Source organism: Oenanthe melanoleuca, chromosome 5 (genome assembly GCF_029582105.1).
Source record: "Oenanthe melanoleuca isolate GR-GAL-2019-014 chromosome 5, OMel1.0, whole genome shotgun sequence".
Taxonomy (NCBI): Eukaryota; Metazoa; Chordata; class Aves; order Passeriformes; family Muscicapidae; genus Oenanthe; species Oenanthe melanoleuca.
Window position 1 is genome coordinate 19,392,603 of NC_079339.1, and position 17,224 is coordinate 19,409,826.

Below are 17,224 nucleotides of genomic sequence, written 5' to 3' on the forward strand. Positions count from 1 at the left end.
AACACACGTTTAAATACAAAAAACTGTTCCCAGTGTTTGGGGATGGGGGGCGGGTGTAAGCTAGGGGGAGGGGGTGCTGGTGGCCACAGTTTTCCAGTGATTTTCAGTGTTACTGTCTGCATGCCATGCTCCCTGGGAGCTGGAAATCTGTGGATTGTTCCATGGCTACAGTGCCTGTCTCCCTCTGCAGGGTGCTGCTCCTGGAGCCAAGGCCATGCCAGACGTCTCCAAGCACTGCTTGTGTCCAAAACATACCTACATTTTTTTTGTTAGGACCTGCCAGAAACTAAAGAATTAGGGGAGAGAAAGAGCTGGGCCATCATATAGGGCTCCAAAGAATCACAATTAAAAAATAACAACATTAAGGACAAATAAATAAATAAATAGAAACTTTGTGGACCTGCTGCTGGACAACTGGCCAAATTTCAGAGCTACTCTTTTTCTCCTGCCAAGTGAACATACAGTATGCTGCTTTCATGAGCTGTAAAACAAGGAAATTTATCATTGCACAGCTTTGTAAAACAGATACCCTTAGATGGAGGGTTTTCTATGTCTGAAAAATACTATTTTTTGTAGTCTGCAAGGTGTCAAGGGGGCATTGATGTCCAACCTATTTTAACTGAGAATTCAAGGAACTTATCTGGAGTTTTCATTCAAAGAATAAATTAATTCTTTTATTCAGAGGGGTTTCCAAATCTGTAAGGCTTAGGCTCACTATCACGTATTAATGTCCATGCTGTAACAGAAACAAATGCCAAAAATGCTTTTCTCCACTCGGTGGTGCCAGCTGCACAGGAAAAACATTTTCCAGTACTGGATCTGTGCAGCTCAAACTTCAGCAATTGTGCTCTTATGGACACAAAACACGCCCAAAGCTGTAGCAATTTGAGATCAATTAAAATCTTTAGCTGCCTGCTGTATCCCTACGAGACAATATTTTTCCAAGGTGATTTCCTGTGTACTTGGAAGAAAAGCACTTGACTGGGTTTGTGTGTGCCCATGTGGTTCCTTTGATAAGGAAGCTGATGCCTGCTCAGTGTGGTTTTGCACGGGAACCCAGGCGCCTGGGGGGCAGCCAGCTACCCCGGTGAAGTCTGAATGAGCACCCCAGAGGGAGAGATCTGCTCAACTTCTCAAAGAGCCTCAAATTCCTCCATGCTAACAATGCACATTGTCAGGGAACCGTGCCTGCCATTTCAAGATAAGAGAGGAAATCAGTCTGTGACTGCAGAGAGTGATTTTGATTGATATCTGGCACTGCAGCTCGAGCTGATTTTTTTTATTTAAAGGTCTCTCCAAGTGCTAGGGAGTGAATAGTAAAAATTGGTAGGTTGTTAGGAAGTTCAGGCAAAACAGCAGAGTAGTGAGCTCAGGCTCTAGCCATCTAATGTTCTCAGATGTCTAGAAATGCCTCAGCCATTACATCCTTGTCCCACACTGCCTTGGCCTGGAATGACATCTAGGGTTTCTGTTCTACTCTATCCTGACACTCCCATTCAGATCTTTCTTCTGACTGGGATTTATTTCATATTAGGGTTTCGTATGTCTCAGAATCTGAGCAAGGATATCAGCATTTGTCCCTAAACCCTTTTACTTTCTCCATGCATTGCATATTCCATAAACATTTTGTTTCCTTTCTCCATACATTACTTGGTTCCACCTGAGTCTTTACACTGGTTTGCTGCTGCTGTTAGTCTCCTGTGTGGCACAAAGACTCAGGACTAAAACCACTTCTCCAGGACATCACCTAACAAGAACAGCTTGAGTCAGAATGGCTGGAAAAGGACCTGAGGGTGATGGTTGACAGACAGCTCAAAATGAGCCAGCAATGCCCAGGTGGCCAAGAAGGCCAGTGGTGTCCTGGCCTGTTTCAGCAATAGTGTGGCCACCAGCACCAGGACAGTGATTGTTGCTCTGTTCTGGGCACTGGGGAGGCTGCATCTCGAATCCTGTGTTCAGTTTGGGACCTCTCACTACAAGAAAGACATTGAAGTGCTGGGGCAATGACACTGGTGAAAGGTCTAGAAAGCAGGACTTGTGAGCAGCAGCTGAGGGAGCTGGGGTTGCTCAGCCTGGAGAAAAGGAGGCTCAGAGGAGACCTTATTGCTCTCTACAATTGCCTTCCTTTCAAGGACATTGTACCAAGGTGGGGTAAGCTATCTCCCAAGTAACAAGTGATAGGACAAGAGGAAATGGCCTCAAGTTGCACAAGGAGAGGTTTAGATTGAATATTAGGAAAAATTTCTTCACGAAAAGGGTTGAAGAGTATCGGAACAGGTTGGCCACAGGAGCTCTTGAGTCACCATCCCAAGGAGATATTTAAAAAATATGCAGATGTGTCACTTAGGGAAAAGCTGTCTTAGGTTTGTGGTTAGACCTAATGATCTTCAGAGCCTTTTCCAACCTAGAGGCTTCTATGATTCTAAGAACTGAAAGTGTTTTAAGATCAGAGTAAATAAAAGACTGAGTCCCCTCACCTGTTTTTGCTGTAGCAAATATCTAATACTACAAATTTTGCTGATTCTTCTTCTGGCTGACATCAGATACTGTCAGATAAGATGTGCATTACTCCTCAGGGAAAAGTGTGCAAGTAAGAAACAGGTTTTGAGTTCTGCAGGACCACAAAGTCTCCAGAAAAAGGGAGATGCCTGGGTGTTTATGTAGTTTTTCTGCTATTTTCTGCAAATTCTTACTTCTGGAGCATCAACTTAGATTCGCATTTGAATGGATGTGATGGATCACTAGAATTTTTGCACAATGTTGTGTGTGGAGACTGAAAACTTTCAGGGTGCTGTTATATGACAGCATCTTTCCACTTTGTGTCAGTTTTTGAGACAGTTGCTTTGTGGAAACTAGGCATAGGTTTTCTTCTTGGGCTTTCAGGAAAAAATACTCTACTGGCCACTGTTTGTGGTCAACTATGGCCCATACCTGGTATAATACCTACCAGTTGCTCAATAACTATGTAACTAACTTTTGTATTGTTGATTTGTCCAGCCTGCCCAGGGCCTTCAAGACCCCAGATACAGATTCCTAAAGAAGTAATATCCATGAAAATTAAATACTGGTATCAGAAGCATGGACATTTTGTGATCCCTGTTGCCATTGACCCAAACTGCAGAAGGTTGGCTGGGGAAGTGAGACATTGGCCTTCAGCAAAATGGCTTTGATGTGGAACATCACTGTGACCAAGACTAGGCTCTCCTCTCAGAGAGTTAACACTGAAGAAATCAGCTATGAAACTATAAAGAAGAAAGCTAAATGCAAACTTTGTGTTAAAAAACACACTGCAGGTGCTCCTCAGAGAGAGCCTGCATACTTATCTCAGGGCCCAGGAGCCTCACACAAGGCGACCTTGTTTACATGAATTTTGTGGTTAAGCCTCATAAATTGCCAGGTGGCACCTGGATTTGAGAGTTCTGTATTGTGTTCAGTTCAAATAAACAGTGGTTAGCACCAGTGCTGTACGGGGAACTCAGAGGGAGAGGGATAAGTGAGATAAACAGCACTGCAGTGTCTTTAAAAGGCAGAGGGAACACAGAAAGAGTGAGGGCATGCATGAGAGACAGCAAACAAGCTTGACATTTGAAGAAACTGGGCAGACATAGCAGCAGCTCTACAAACTGACAGCAAGCTGAAGGTAGGCTAGCAGCATTAATGACAGAATCCCAGATGCTTGTAGGACATCCCAGTGTTGGTTCCTTGGTTTAATGGGCAGGTCAATGATTTTATATGTGCTTCCTCACTTCAGACGTTGTTCTGTTCATTTCAGTGAGCCTTTTTATAAAGCAAAGTCTTCCTTGGTGTGAACAAAAGTATTGCAATCTTGCTCGTCTTCAGAAATCAATGAAATACTGTGATCTGGGGGGAAAAAAACCACTTCTTTTCCCTTTTCAGGAGAAAAAGAGGCAATACTGAACACAACTGTTTAAGTTGATTAAATAACCATTGCTGGAGATTCATGCCTGGGGTTCCCTCTGTAAGAATCTGAGTGGGATAGGCAAGGTTGAAAAAAGATTGTTCAGCATGACCCCCAACTAGAATAGCAGAACACAGGCACATTTTGCATGAGTAGCAGGAAATGCTCCTAGAACTGGGAATATTTCTTGCTCTCCCAAGAGAGCTGCTGTAATCTCCACTGCCTGGGAGCTAGACAATTCAAAAGCATTTGATGAGCTGCCTGTTGGCAACAATTAACTACTGCAGAAGGTGAAGCTCTGATAACCTGGGAGGGCGTCTATGTCATTCATTTCTTGTAGGACATGTTCAGTGAAAGAGGAAAAGAAAAAACTGCTTGAACTTTCCTTTAGCATGGGCAAACCCTGTCTGATTCATTTGAGCTGGTGATTAGTAGGAAGAGTCAGGTCATGGCCCTGGAGCTGAGTATGGCACTGCAGTGGCACTTACTCAAAGGGTCAGAAGAGCAGAGAAAGTATTAAGTATTTTGCATTAAATGTACCCTGTGCTGGCTGTTTTTTACAATGACTTTGATATCGTCCTGAAGAGGCATTACTCATGGTTTAAGAGATTCTGAAGGTGCTGCTGGTGATGGTGAAATTGCACAAAGTTGCATAGGGTGTTATGTAGAAGAGAAGGATCTGTGGGCAGTATAGGGCAGCTAGGTATTCAATTAGGTGGTAGGAACACAGAACTGTTCAGGGAAATGGGTTACTGCTCAGAGCATAAATTTCACCAGGTCTGCCACAAGAAGCAGACAAGAAAGTGAGACAGCAGTAATGCTCTGAGTACATCTGTGCACAGCTGCACCTCACAGATCTGGGAGCAGCAGAATGCAAGCATGCTCCTTGCCAGGCTGGATCAGCAATGGGCAGCAGGGGACTGCAGAGCAGACACAGATATTTAGGAGTACAGGCAGCTGGACAGAGCAGTGTGGGCAGATGGGGACAGTGGTATGGGCAGCTTGTTCTCAGTGGGATGGAGTGAAGAGAAGCTGGGATGAAAACTAACCTAAATTTTACTTGCCAAGCCTAATGAATGATTTTAAAGTAAAACTTAGCTCTTCAGGAAAGAGCTGATGACGTATATCATACTGCATGTGGAACTTAATTAATGCATGCAGTCCTTTCCCAACAGAACCTGAAGGGCTGCACTGAAATGATGCTTTATTGAAATGTCATAGATTAAATAATCTCAGAAACCCTGGGCACCACCACTTTGGACCATGACTTGGATGGTCACCTTCTGAAAAGACACTGAACTGAGATTTCTAGCAAGTTATGTGCATTACTAAATGATGATAAAATCAATAAAAGAAATCACAGCTATGCAATTTCTAGCTCTAGTATAGTCTAGAATTTTTAGTTCTTAAGGTACAGTCTTCCTCATTTTTATTACTCACACCAACCAGAGCAGTAAAACCAAAATAAGTCAGAAAACATAACAGATTTTTCTCTATATTGTTTGTTTACATTGTGCACTTCTCATAGACAGGTTATGAAAAATAGGTTTAATCACTCTTGTTTTTATACCGTTTCATTTTCTGGATCTGATGCAGTAGCAAAAAGTTTCCATGTTTGAGGTGAAAGTCTTGTATTTATTTTTATACATACCATATTTCCATGGAAACCACATTGATATTACCTTTGGCTGCACCTCTATGAAAGCTAAAATTAGGGTCAAATTTACACAGACATTTTCAGATTTTCAGTACCAGCAATCCTTAAAGGGAGATCTCAGCAAGGTACTTAAATGAACAGCTAAAGTACAATGTATGGATATTCTCTCATGATCACTTTCATGATTACTTTTGGTAAGCTCCATCAAGCAAAAGAAAGAAAGGGCAGATTTGGGTGTTTACTACAGGATGACTAAGGCTTCATTTAAGGTGAACAGGCAATCAATTAGACATGTGATACCTCAGGATCAAAATCAAAATAAACTTGGGAATTAATCTCATATATTGAGTGGGCAGTGTTTTCTGGGCCTGTCAGTTCAGTAGATGTCTTGGATGAGTAATGACTTTCAAAGCATTTCTTAGTTAAAGAGATTAGAACTGTTCTACTAAAAATCATGTCATTATTACTAATTTTGGAAAATAAGCTGACATACATCTTTCTGTTTCTTAGGTGATCTGGTTGCTGTGAGATTGCAGATGCCAGTAGCATCAAAAATGGACCTACCTGAAGAACTTCAGCATACATATACAAAATTTTCTGAATGGAAATTCAAGCTCTTTAAATTGCCATCATTTGAAAAAACACCCTCTGATGACAGCCAGCACATAAACAAAGATCAGGCAGAAGAGGCTGTTTCTTCAAACAAAGAATTCACTCTGCATAAAGATGAAGCAGTGCCAGGAGGAGAAAAGATGGAGTTAATGGGCAATAGGCAGGCACTTGAGGAAGATGCCCATGCCATGAAAACACAAGACGATAGAGCTCATCAGGACAATCTGAAGCAGCTCTGCCGCATCTGTGGAGTTTCATTTAAAACTGATTGCTACAAGAAAACTTACCCAGTGCATGGGCCAGTGGATGATGAAACTCTGAGGCTTCTGAGAAAGAAAGAAAAAACAGCAACCTCTTGGCCAGATCTTATTGCTAAGGTTTTCAAGATTGATGTGCGAGGGGATGTCGATACTATCCATCCCACTCAGTTTTGTCACAACTGCTGGAGTATTATACACAGCAAATACAGTAATACTCTGTGTGAAGTATATTTTCCTAGGAACAGCACAATGGAGTGGCAGCCCCATTCCCCAAACTGTGATGTGTGCCATACTACCAGAAGAGGAGTCAAGAGAAAAAGCCAGCCCCCAAGTGTACAACCTGGCAAACGTGTCAAAACCACCGGGGAACGTGCTCAGCTAAACAGAAGTGCAAAGAACCAAGCACAGATAAACAACAAGAATTTAATGAAAGAGATTGTCAATTGCAAGGATATACATCTCAGCACCAAGCTGCTTGCAGTTGATTACCCACCAGATTTCATTAAATCCATTTCTTGCCAGATTTGTGATCATATTTTGGCAGATCCAGTGGAAACAACATGCAGACACTTGTTTTGCAGAACCTGCATCCTTAAATGTATCAGGGTTATGGGCAGCTATTGCCCCTCCTGCTGGTACCCTTGCTTTCCTACTGATCTGGTAACCCCAGTGAAATCCTTCCTGAACATCCTTGATAACCTGGGTATAAGATGCCCTGTAAAGGAATGTGATGAAGAGATCATGCATGGAAAGTATGGCCAACACCTCTCTGGCCACAAGGAGATGAAAGACAGAGAGCTCCACAGCTACATAAATAAAGGTGGCAGACCGAGGCAGCACCTGCTGTCTCTGACCAGGAGAGCTCAGAAACATCGTCTGAGGGAACTGAAACGCCAAGTCAAGGCTTTTGCTGAGAAAGAAGAGGGCGGTGATATAAAGGCTGTGTGCATGACTTTGTTCCTGCTGGCTTTGAGAGCAAAAAATGAACACAAACAAGCAGATGAACTGGAGGCTATAATGCGAGGGAGGGGATCTGGACTTCATCCTGCTGTCTGTCTGGCCATCCGAATCAACACGTTTCTCAGCTGCAGTCAGTATCATAAAATGTACAGAACAGTAAAAGCTGTCACTGGGAGGCAGATCTTCCAGCCTTTGCACGCTCTTCGCACTGCTGAGAAAGCCCTCCTACCAGGGTATCACCCATTTGAGTGGAATCCTCCCCTGAAAAATGTATCCACTAACACAGAAGTGGGAATTATAGATGGGCTATCAGGACTGCCACTCTCAATTGATGATTACCCAGTGGACACAATTGCAAAGAGATTCCGGTATGATGCAGCCTTGGTTTGTGCCTTAAAGGACATGGAGGAGGAGATCTTGGAAGGCATGAAAGCCAAAAACCTGGATGACTATTTGAATGGCCCCTTCACTGTGGTAATAAAAGAGTCCTGTGATGGAATGGGAGATGTCAGTGAGAAGCATGGAAGTGGCCCTGCTGTCCCAGAGAAGGCTGTTCGCTTTTCTTTCACAGTCATGAACATTTCTATAGCACATGGGAATGAAAGCAAGAGAATCTTTGAGGAAGTGAAGCCAAATTCAGAGCTGTGCTGTAAGCCCTTGTGCCTTATGCTGGCTGATGAATCAGATCATGAAACTCTGACAGCAATCCTGAGCCCCCTCATGGCAGAAAGAGAGGCTATGAAAAACAGTGAACTGCTGCTTGAAATGGGAGGCATCCTGAGAACATTTCGATTTGTCTTTAGGGGTACGGGATATGACGAGAAACTCGTGCGGGAAGTGGAAGGGCTGGAGGCCTCAGGCTCCACGTACATTTGCACCCTGTGTGATGCCACCCGCTTGGAGGCATCCCAGAATCTGGTCTTCCACTCCATAACCAGGAGCCACGCTGAAAACCTGGAGCGATATGAAATATGGAGATCCAACCCCTACCACGAGTCTGTCGATGAGCTCCGGGACAGAGTGAAGGGCGTTTCAGCCAAACCTTTTATTGAGACTGTTCCCTCCATAGATGCATTGCACTGCGACATTGGCAATGCAACGGAATTCTACAGGATCTTCCAGATGGAGATTGGTGAACTTTACAAGAATCCTGACGTGTCCAAGGAGGAGAGGAAGAGGTGGCAGTTGACTCTTGACAAACACCTCAGGAAGAAGATGAACCTGAAGCCTATGTTGAAGATGAGTGGAAATTTTGCAAGAAAGCTCATGTCCAAAGAGACTGTAGAGGCAGTATGTGAATTAATAGCGTGTGAGGAAAGGCACGAAGCCCTAAAAGAACTAATGGACCTTTATCTGAAGATGAAGCCGGTGTGGCGATCCTCATGCCCTGCCAAGGAGTGCCCAGAACTGCTGTGCCAGTACAGCTACAATTCACAGCGTTTTGCAGAGCTCTTGTCTACAAAGTTCAAGTACAGATATGAGGGCAAGATTACAAATTATTTCCACAAAACACTTGCTCACGTTCCTGAAATCATTGAAAGAGATGGGTCCATTGGGGCCTGGGCAAGCGAAGGGAATGAGTCTGGAAACAAACTGTTCAGGAGGTTCCGAAAAATGAACGCCAGGCAGTCCAAAGTCTATGAGATGGAGGATGTCTTGAAGCACCACTGGCTATACACCTCCAAGTACCTCCAGAAGTTCATGAATGCTCATAAAACATTAAAAAGCCAGAGCTTCACCATTGATTCAGAGGGTAGCTTAGGTGACTCCTTGCCACTGGAGGTCTTGGAAAGCAATGATTCAGAAGAACTCTAAATGTACGGCACCTTTAGTGTTGGGTTTGTGATGGTGTCTCCCTGCAAGGAGTCAGATTCTTCTCCAAACCTGTAGAGGTACAGAGAAGGCTGAAATTCACACTCTCTCTTCAGGTGCTGAGAGGAGTTCATTTAATAAACACCGTGTGTGTTGGGCGTTTCCAAGAGGCAATGCACTGGTGCCATTACCAATTGTTATATGAGATGAAAGCAGAAAAAAATTGCAAAGAAGGGTCTTTGTTTTGTTCTGGTTATATTGTTTCTAAGGGATAAAATCAAAGTAAACAAGGTTTAATAGCAAGTTTTAGTTGGGAGGGAATATGATTGTGGAGAGTTGTGACAGTTGCTGCAAAGGAGCATTGCTGTTTGTTTTGTTTGCATTTTGTTGAATTTTTTTTGGTTGCTATCTACTTTTTAAGAGGGCTTGATTATTTTCTTGATGGTTCTTTGGGTTTTATAAGTAAAGATTTGTCAGTAAGACAGCTGGATAATTGTTTTGGGATAAAGTTCAGTTATTTTTGTAGAGAATACTTACTAGAGATGCAAACTTTGATGTCACATAGTCTAGAAATATTACTATTTAACATACATATTGTAGTACTGCTTAGGAGCAAATGATGGTATCATCATTACAATTTGCTATATGAAGATATAGGAAAGGTAGCTGAAGTTTTTAAAATATATTTTTATCATAGCCTGATTACTCTGAAAGGCAAACTTGTGCTCCTAAATCAGGATTTACAGTACCTTGTGGTTATCTCATTATATAAAGTACATTCAAGCTCTGCTGTGTAGCTTATTGCTTCATGAGCATTTTAGACTTCTATGTAACTTCAGTATAAAGTACAATTTGCATTAGTACAGTTTTATTGAATGAATTCCTGGCCTTGCTGAAGTCACCAGTAAATCCTCATTAATGCCAGTGGGTGCACAGTTTCACCAGGTGAGTTTAGTCACAGCAGTCCCATTTCTCAGGAGATGGTTATTACCCTGATCAGATACATGCCAGTAGGATATTTCCCTGGCTGCTGCTGTACTCTGGCAGTATCCAATACTGTATTTTTTCTCACCTGGGATATACCACATGCACAGCCTCACTTTCCAAATCTGTAAAAGAGGGATAATATTTATTAACCTCAAAGATAGTTGCTTACATGACTAGTTAAAAAGCAATAAACTCTCTTGAAATTTCTGCATGCCATATTTTTCACTATTACAGCAGTGTTTAGTTGGCATTTGTCTTTCTGATGTGATATTTAGTATGTTCATAATTCACAAAATTATGACTTTAATTCACTGACATATTCATGAAGCATACCTGAGATGCCTCCAAATCATCCAGCCTTTCAGATATGCACCTGTGGCAAGGGTGTTACAGTGTTTGGAGTAACAGTTCTGAACAGATTAAATGCAGAAACAATCAAAGCACAGATATAAAAGAATCCACTTTGTTTTTTTTTTTTCATTTTGATGTGGCAGAAGTTGGTTTCTGAGTGCAAGTGAACAATGAATTTAAAAGAATTAATGGTCTGAGGTTTCTTTTGTAGTATCTTGTTCATGTTGTTTACTATATCTTTAAGGATCTGTCATTTACCATTTATGAACAATTAAAAAATAGAATTAAGAGCTAGTAATTAGTAAAAATATTGTTATTATAATTAAGACTTTCTTTTGGTTTCTACTAATTAAATCACTATTTTAAAAATAGTCTGTAATTTAGGATTTTAGTTTAACATGATTTCTTTAAATATAATTTAACATGATGTCAAAATCTGCAGCTGGAAATTATGTCTTTTTTCTAAGCAGCCATGAAGGTTGCAGCATTTTCTGTATGGTATATCATGTATATCTGCACTTACTGAGTGTTCACTTCTAGATTTTTTTTTTAATTTCTTTGAAAACAAGCTCCTATATAAGATAAAAACTAGTTTTACATAAGTATCATTCTTTACCAATAAATGCAGACCACAAATAGAGCTGTTTCCTAGGGAGTATAAATAGCAGGTATAAAAGAACATTCTCTAGCAGTTGTAGTTTTGCAGATATAGTTTTCATATTTGGCCAGCATATATTTCATTACACAAATACTTGCACACTTTTTTCTCTGTAAGTATATTTAGGACAGCTCTTTTACCTTATGTTGTATCCTTGAATGAATTAGGGGTTTGTTTAACAGTCTTGACTCATCTCATGGTGATTTTCACTCTATTTAAGTAGTATCTATAGTTTTCATTGCCTTTTGAGCAGGAGTGAATTTCAAGTTACCCAAAGTCATCCATAGCAATGCATTGTTACTGATTGTCACGGAGTGAGGGCCCAAACTTTGTTATTTTGCACGTGTAATTTCAGTGACTCCAACTGAAACATTGTCAAATTCCAAATTGGATTTCAAATTTAGCAGACTGACAATGTAGCAGCAAGTGATTGGCCTCCCTGTCTTTGAAAGGGCTGAGTAAGTTTGATCCTAGTACTATGATTTCTTAAGACAAGCCTTGCATCCTGGGGTAACTCATCAAAGTGAACAGAGTGGGGACACAGGAATGCAGTGCCATGTGGCAGTATTCTTTTGTGAGATATTTTAAACTGTAAAGTCACATTTCACTCTCTACCAGTTCTGAGCAGGATTGCAGACACAAACAGGTATTTCTTTTCCTTTTCTGTTTATTCAGGCTTGAATCTAGTTTAATCTTCTGTTTCCCCATTGTTGACATCTTTCTGTAAACCAGTTGAGAATTTTGAGCTCATTAGAACATACACTGTAAGGGTAGGTACCTGCAAGTGAAGCTTTTGTAGACAGAGCTGAAATAATGATGCTGCATGCACACAGCCATGAGGAAGGCAAACAAATCCTGACTGCAGACAGGTGCATCATTTGGTTATGCAGCCTGTTGTTAAGCTTTCTGACTTTGAAGAGGCTTTAGAAACATGGAGAGACTTCTATTCATTGTACTCTTTCAAACTTTCACATTCTCTTTTTTTACATTAATAACTGGTAAAAATCCTTAATTAATTCACAGTAAATAATTATCACCTTGTTCTGAAATTGTACTGACTAGTTTTCATACAGTCATATTATGTATTTTATTTTGTTTAGTTTTGCTTTATTTTGTTATATTCTAGGTTTTTGTGCTATGAATTGCCACGATTCTGCTATCACATGTCTTTCTTCCTCACAGGAAGAATTCTATTGTCTTTAAACAAATCAGCTTTGATTTTTGTCAGGTAGTTCAGAAACAAACTCTAGATAGTTACAGGATCCTAATTTCTGACTACACTGAGTTATTTGCTTTATTTTACTGCATGGCTTCATAACTTTACTTTTTCTTACTGTATTACTGTTTCCTATTTCATTAAACCAGTTTAAAATAAAGGTCTTATAAATATTGAAGTTTCTGACTTCTTATTTCTTACAGATTTTCAACTATGCACATAATTTCCTGGTGGTAGTCTTAATTTTCATTTAAATTGTGGATGCTTTTCACAGTTAGGTTGTTCTAATACCCAGAGGCAGCTGTGATTCCAGCCCTGTTTTGGAAGTCACTAAATTAACACAAATGAAGATTACTCTCTGAATCTCAGCAGTCCTTTCAGCATCCTTCCTCACAGGCAACTTTTTGACAGAACACAAAACTCATATAAAATCAGTTTTATTTAGTCTGTAAATGTCTTTTGGTTCATTTAAAACTAATATCCCAGATTTTATGTAAAATCAGTCTTGCACTGTTATCACTATGCTAATACATTAAAAGTCTTTTGCATCAAAGTTTAGCTCCTCACTAGAGGTTAAGCTGTAAAGATTAGTTCCAATCTACCTTTCAGTCCATTATTTGTAGCTTAGCTTTATTCTACTTCAGAAAAAACTTTCTGACTTCCTTACAATGATATCTACAGGTTAAGAGACTTACATAAACCAAGAGGTTTCAATGGAAATAATGACGAGCAAATTTAGCTACTTGATTTCCTGTGTAATCAGATAACCAGACATCTAATATCTGGACTTTATATCACCAACTTAGTTTTTTCATCTGACCTCAAGTAATAAATTTGTTGGATGGAAAAAAAAAAAGAGTCCATATAAAGCAGAAACCTAAGCCTCAGTTTTCTGGTAAATTAGGATTATATAATTCTATTATTCCTAAATCTGTAATAACTGACTGAATTTTACTTTCCTGAATTCTACTTCTGTGGGGATAAGATGAAGAATAATAAGGCCTGTCACAGCTCTTCAGAGTACAGCTTTAGGGGGCTGAGTATGATATAATTGTCAAGCAGCTGACCAGCTGCAACTACTAAGTGTTTCCTTAAGTGTTTAAGGAGCTTTTGTACTTTTTTCATCAAGCTTAATATTGCCCATGATACAAAAAGACATATTAGAGAGCATTTAATGAGCAGCTTTCCTAGCAGCATCAGGAGAGAGGTGCCTTTTTAACACTCTTCCCCTGGAGATGGGTATTCTGAGGAAGTGGACAAGTAACTACCACCTCTGCAAAGGAGGTCCTGCACATCTGTGGAATGGCCAGTGCCCTGTTCTTCCTGTTCATGCTTACATATTGAGAAACTGGAGAGTTTATAAGGTTATCATCTTGCTTTTTTCCAAAGTAAAAATGGGCTCCAGCTCCGCAGTTTTTGAAGCAGAGACAACAAATTGAAGTTTGATTTTCAAAGGCTCAAGCCTTTCCCCAAAGTTAGCCTTGTTTGAAATGGAATTGGGTAAGAAATCAAACATTGAGGGAGCTATAGCCACCAATCATGAAAATGAAGTAAGCCAATCCTTCTGTCTTTAATACATAGGTTCCAGCAGTAAATAACAAATTCCTTTTCAATCTGAATTCAATATTTTCCTTCTGCTTTGGGCTCCCACTTGCATTATTTCCCTTTCAATGGTCTATTGGTGCAATGAGTCACTCTGAACTACAACACATGCTTTAGTGCTACCAGTAAAGTTTGTGCTGTGCTTTTCCTGTAAATTAATCAGGTACTTCAAGGTCCAAGCACCTCTCAATAGTAGTGAAATCCATATATTCTTCTCATGGAAGCTGATAATAGCAGTAGAGTGTATCTGTATCTGGGAACCGTGATGCTGCTTACTGTGGTTACAAAACACACAGGTCAATTGAATGCAGATACAATAGAGATTTACTTCTGCACTTAAATCTATTTCATTTTAACTGTTAATTTTAACCTGCCTGAGCAAGAAACATCTTGTATTGATTAGCTGGTTTTGAAGACAATGAATGCTTTTGAAGTAGATGACTCAGGAATTAGGTACTTTCTGCAGTCTTGAATGCTATGTCAAGTGTCTTCTTTACAGGCTGAAGTTTGTATATCTCTTTATGTTCAAGTCCTTTCAAATATTTTCTCTTTTACTTACAACTTCTTTTTCCTGAAGTAGCTACAATCTCTGAGATGTGATTTAATGCTGCTTATACAGCCTTTCACTGTGAAGCTGGGACATGGTTTAACCAAGCACGTTTCCCCTCCTACTCAAATAAACCATACATTTAAAAAAACCACAGCTCACATATACAATATACAATATTCTTATGTTATGGGCCCAATGAGGTACAACATAAAGTCTGACTGTGGATTGCTTTTTTCATAGCAAAGTGTTAAATAAAGAACAACAGCTCAAGTAGGAGGTGGAGAGTGCCACAAGGTGTGCTTGGGCTTGCCATAGGCTGAGCATCTGTTCTCAGCTCCCAGGGATTCAGGGAGTCTCTGCAGCTCCAGGAGTTAGCTCTGGAAATTCAGAGTTGGTCCCACCACGCTGCAACCACACCAGGCTTTATCTCAGGCTACATGTCACTTCTGCTAGGCATTGAGCTTTCCCATTACAAAATATTTCATCCTATTATTTGTCTGTACCAGCAGACAAATTTGTCATACAACGTGCTATGTCCAAGGAACTCGAGATACTGACAGTAACTGAGAGAGGTAACAGGCAAAAACTCAGACTGGGTATTGCCAGGGAATTCAATAATTATAGGGAGCCCAATAATTCTGGGGAGTCCTCTGTTGCTGTAAGTGGCAAGGGGTGGAGTTTTGTTGTGTTAGTATATTGTCCCTTTTTGTTGGTGTTGAGATGATGTGGCTTTAATGTAGGCGAGGATCTTTTTGATCAATGTAAATAAGTGCACGATGAAGATCTATTTTAATGACAATTCAGCTCTCTAAGACCTATGACTAAACTACAAAAGGGGACATTGACTACTGAATTTCATCAGTTTGAAGGGACTTTTCATGAACACGATATTAACTTACTCCTTGGAAAAACATATAGCACTATATACTCTGAGCTTACATAAACTAAAATTAAAAAGGAAATGGGAAGCTGGCATTGAAATCTATGAATTTATATGCATATCAGGCTGTAGAGAGGGGAATGAGGGTGATATACTTCCCTTTTAGAAACTCAATCAATCTTCAAGCTCACTTGGCACATGAAAAGTTTGTAAATGGAAACTGTATGGTTGCCCTTTTCTTTGCTGTTGACTTGGGGTGGTAAGGTTTTAAGGGGAGTACTGTGCAGACAGGTCTGTGTTGACAGGAATGCTGTGCTCCACACACTGCTTTGTAAAGGAGTGGCTGCTCAGGGTCTGCACACAGTGATCAAATAGCTGACAGCTGCTCCTGTTTTTCTTTTTTATTCAGGGATCCAGCATGAGAGTTGGACTGTGAATACTGAGCTATTATTGTTGGCTCACAAATGTTGAGCTGCTGGTATTGATTTTCTGAAAAGATGTTTGGAGCGGTAGCAAAAATAAAAAATAAAGTCAAGAATGATGAGGCTTCACAAATAGCCAATAAAAGAATCCACAAAAATCTTAGTAAACTCTTGGGCTATTCAACCTTGACAATGTCCTTCTCAATCTGAATCCAATCTTCTCCTCATGTTTTGAGCAGCCAACTGCATTTGTTTCTACCCTCACAATGCTCCACTGGCTCAATGAATCACTCTGAGCTACAGTTTGCACTTCTAAGCTTTCACACTCTACACAGTCACCCTGGGAAAGCAGAGAAAGAAATGGGTAGTGGAGGACCTGGAGTAAACAATAAAGTCCTGTTGGTCAGAAGGAGTTTCTTCTGAAGTCAATGGGAGCTCACAGCATGGAGTGGCTGTGAAGCTAGACCTCTTACGGCCCTCCCAAGCATACATGCTGTCTGTTTGTAAACTTTAGAATTTACAGTGTTTGATTTGACCATGAATACATGAAAAAACCACAGTCAATTTTATTATAAACTTTATTACCTTTACTAAATTTTTAAAAATACAAACACAAAGCAGTTGATGATCACAGTAGTTTAAAAAAAGCAATTTAATTTTTACTGTGAGATTATATTCCACAAGTGTAGCCAAAACTGACATAAAATCATTCCATAACTCTCAAAATAAAGAAAATAATTATCCATAATTAGAGGCTCCATATGTAAGCTTTCCATAATGAAAGTCCTTGAAGAAAACTGACCCTCAGTATCTGAATATTTCATTATTTCCGACACAAGGGACTTAAACCATTACTTTTGTTTAAAACCAGAGTAATTAGTCTCATTTTATTTCATTACACCAACATAAAACTGGAGTAATGCAGCTATAAATTAGGTCAAATATTTCTAGAACTACTGACTAAGATAAAAAAATTAAAACAGGCAATATAATGTTAATTCACAGATGGTAACAGAACTGACTATATGGGATAATGTCTTACCCTACCAGCAGTTCCATTAAACTTACTGGGAGTAAGTTATAGCATAAAATTCTGCACACAGTTTACCAGTGTCAGGCTTTGTGTTTGTACAGTGCCCTCTAGGATGTGGTTCCTGTCTGGGTATTACAAAAATACACATAAGAGACAGAAAAAATTAATGTGCTTTGAAATTTAACAAAAACATTGACATAACTGAAATAAGAAAATCTCTTCAAGCTCCAACACGCCACTTTACTTCAACCATTGTTGCCTTTGCCGGTGATTTCATTTCCTCCCAGTGAACACAAATCAGCAGC

At 40.0% G+C, this 17,224-nt stretch overlaps 2 protein-coding genes across 2 annotated transcripts in view; one reads left to right on the forward strand and one right to left on the reverse strand.

Moving 5' to 3' along the window:
• The first annotated feature begins 6,112 nt into the window (after window positions 1-6,112).
• RAG1 (recombination activating 1) lies at window positions 6,113-9,223 on the forward strand. Its single transcript, XM_056493747.1, has one exon. The coding sequence runs from the start codon at window positions 6,113-6,115 to the stop codon at window positions 9,221-9,223; it is 3,111 nt and encodes a 1,036-aa protein (XP_056349722.1).
• A 6,990-nt stretch (window positions 9,224-16,213) lies between these two features.
• The window catches only part of RAG2 (recombination activating 2), a 2,689-nt gene continuing 1,678 nt past the window's right edge, over window positions 16,214-17,224 (reverse strand). The window contains 1 exon segment of the mRNA XM_056493303.1: window positions 16,214-16,226. Within this exon segment, the coding sequence (XP_056349278.1) occupies window positions 16,214-16,226 (13 nt within the window).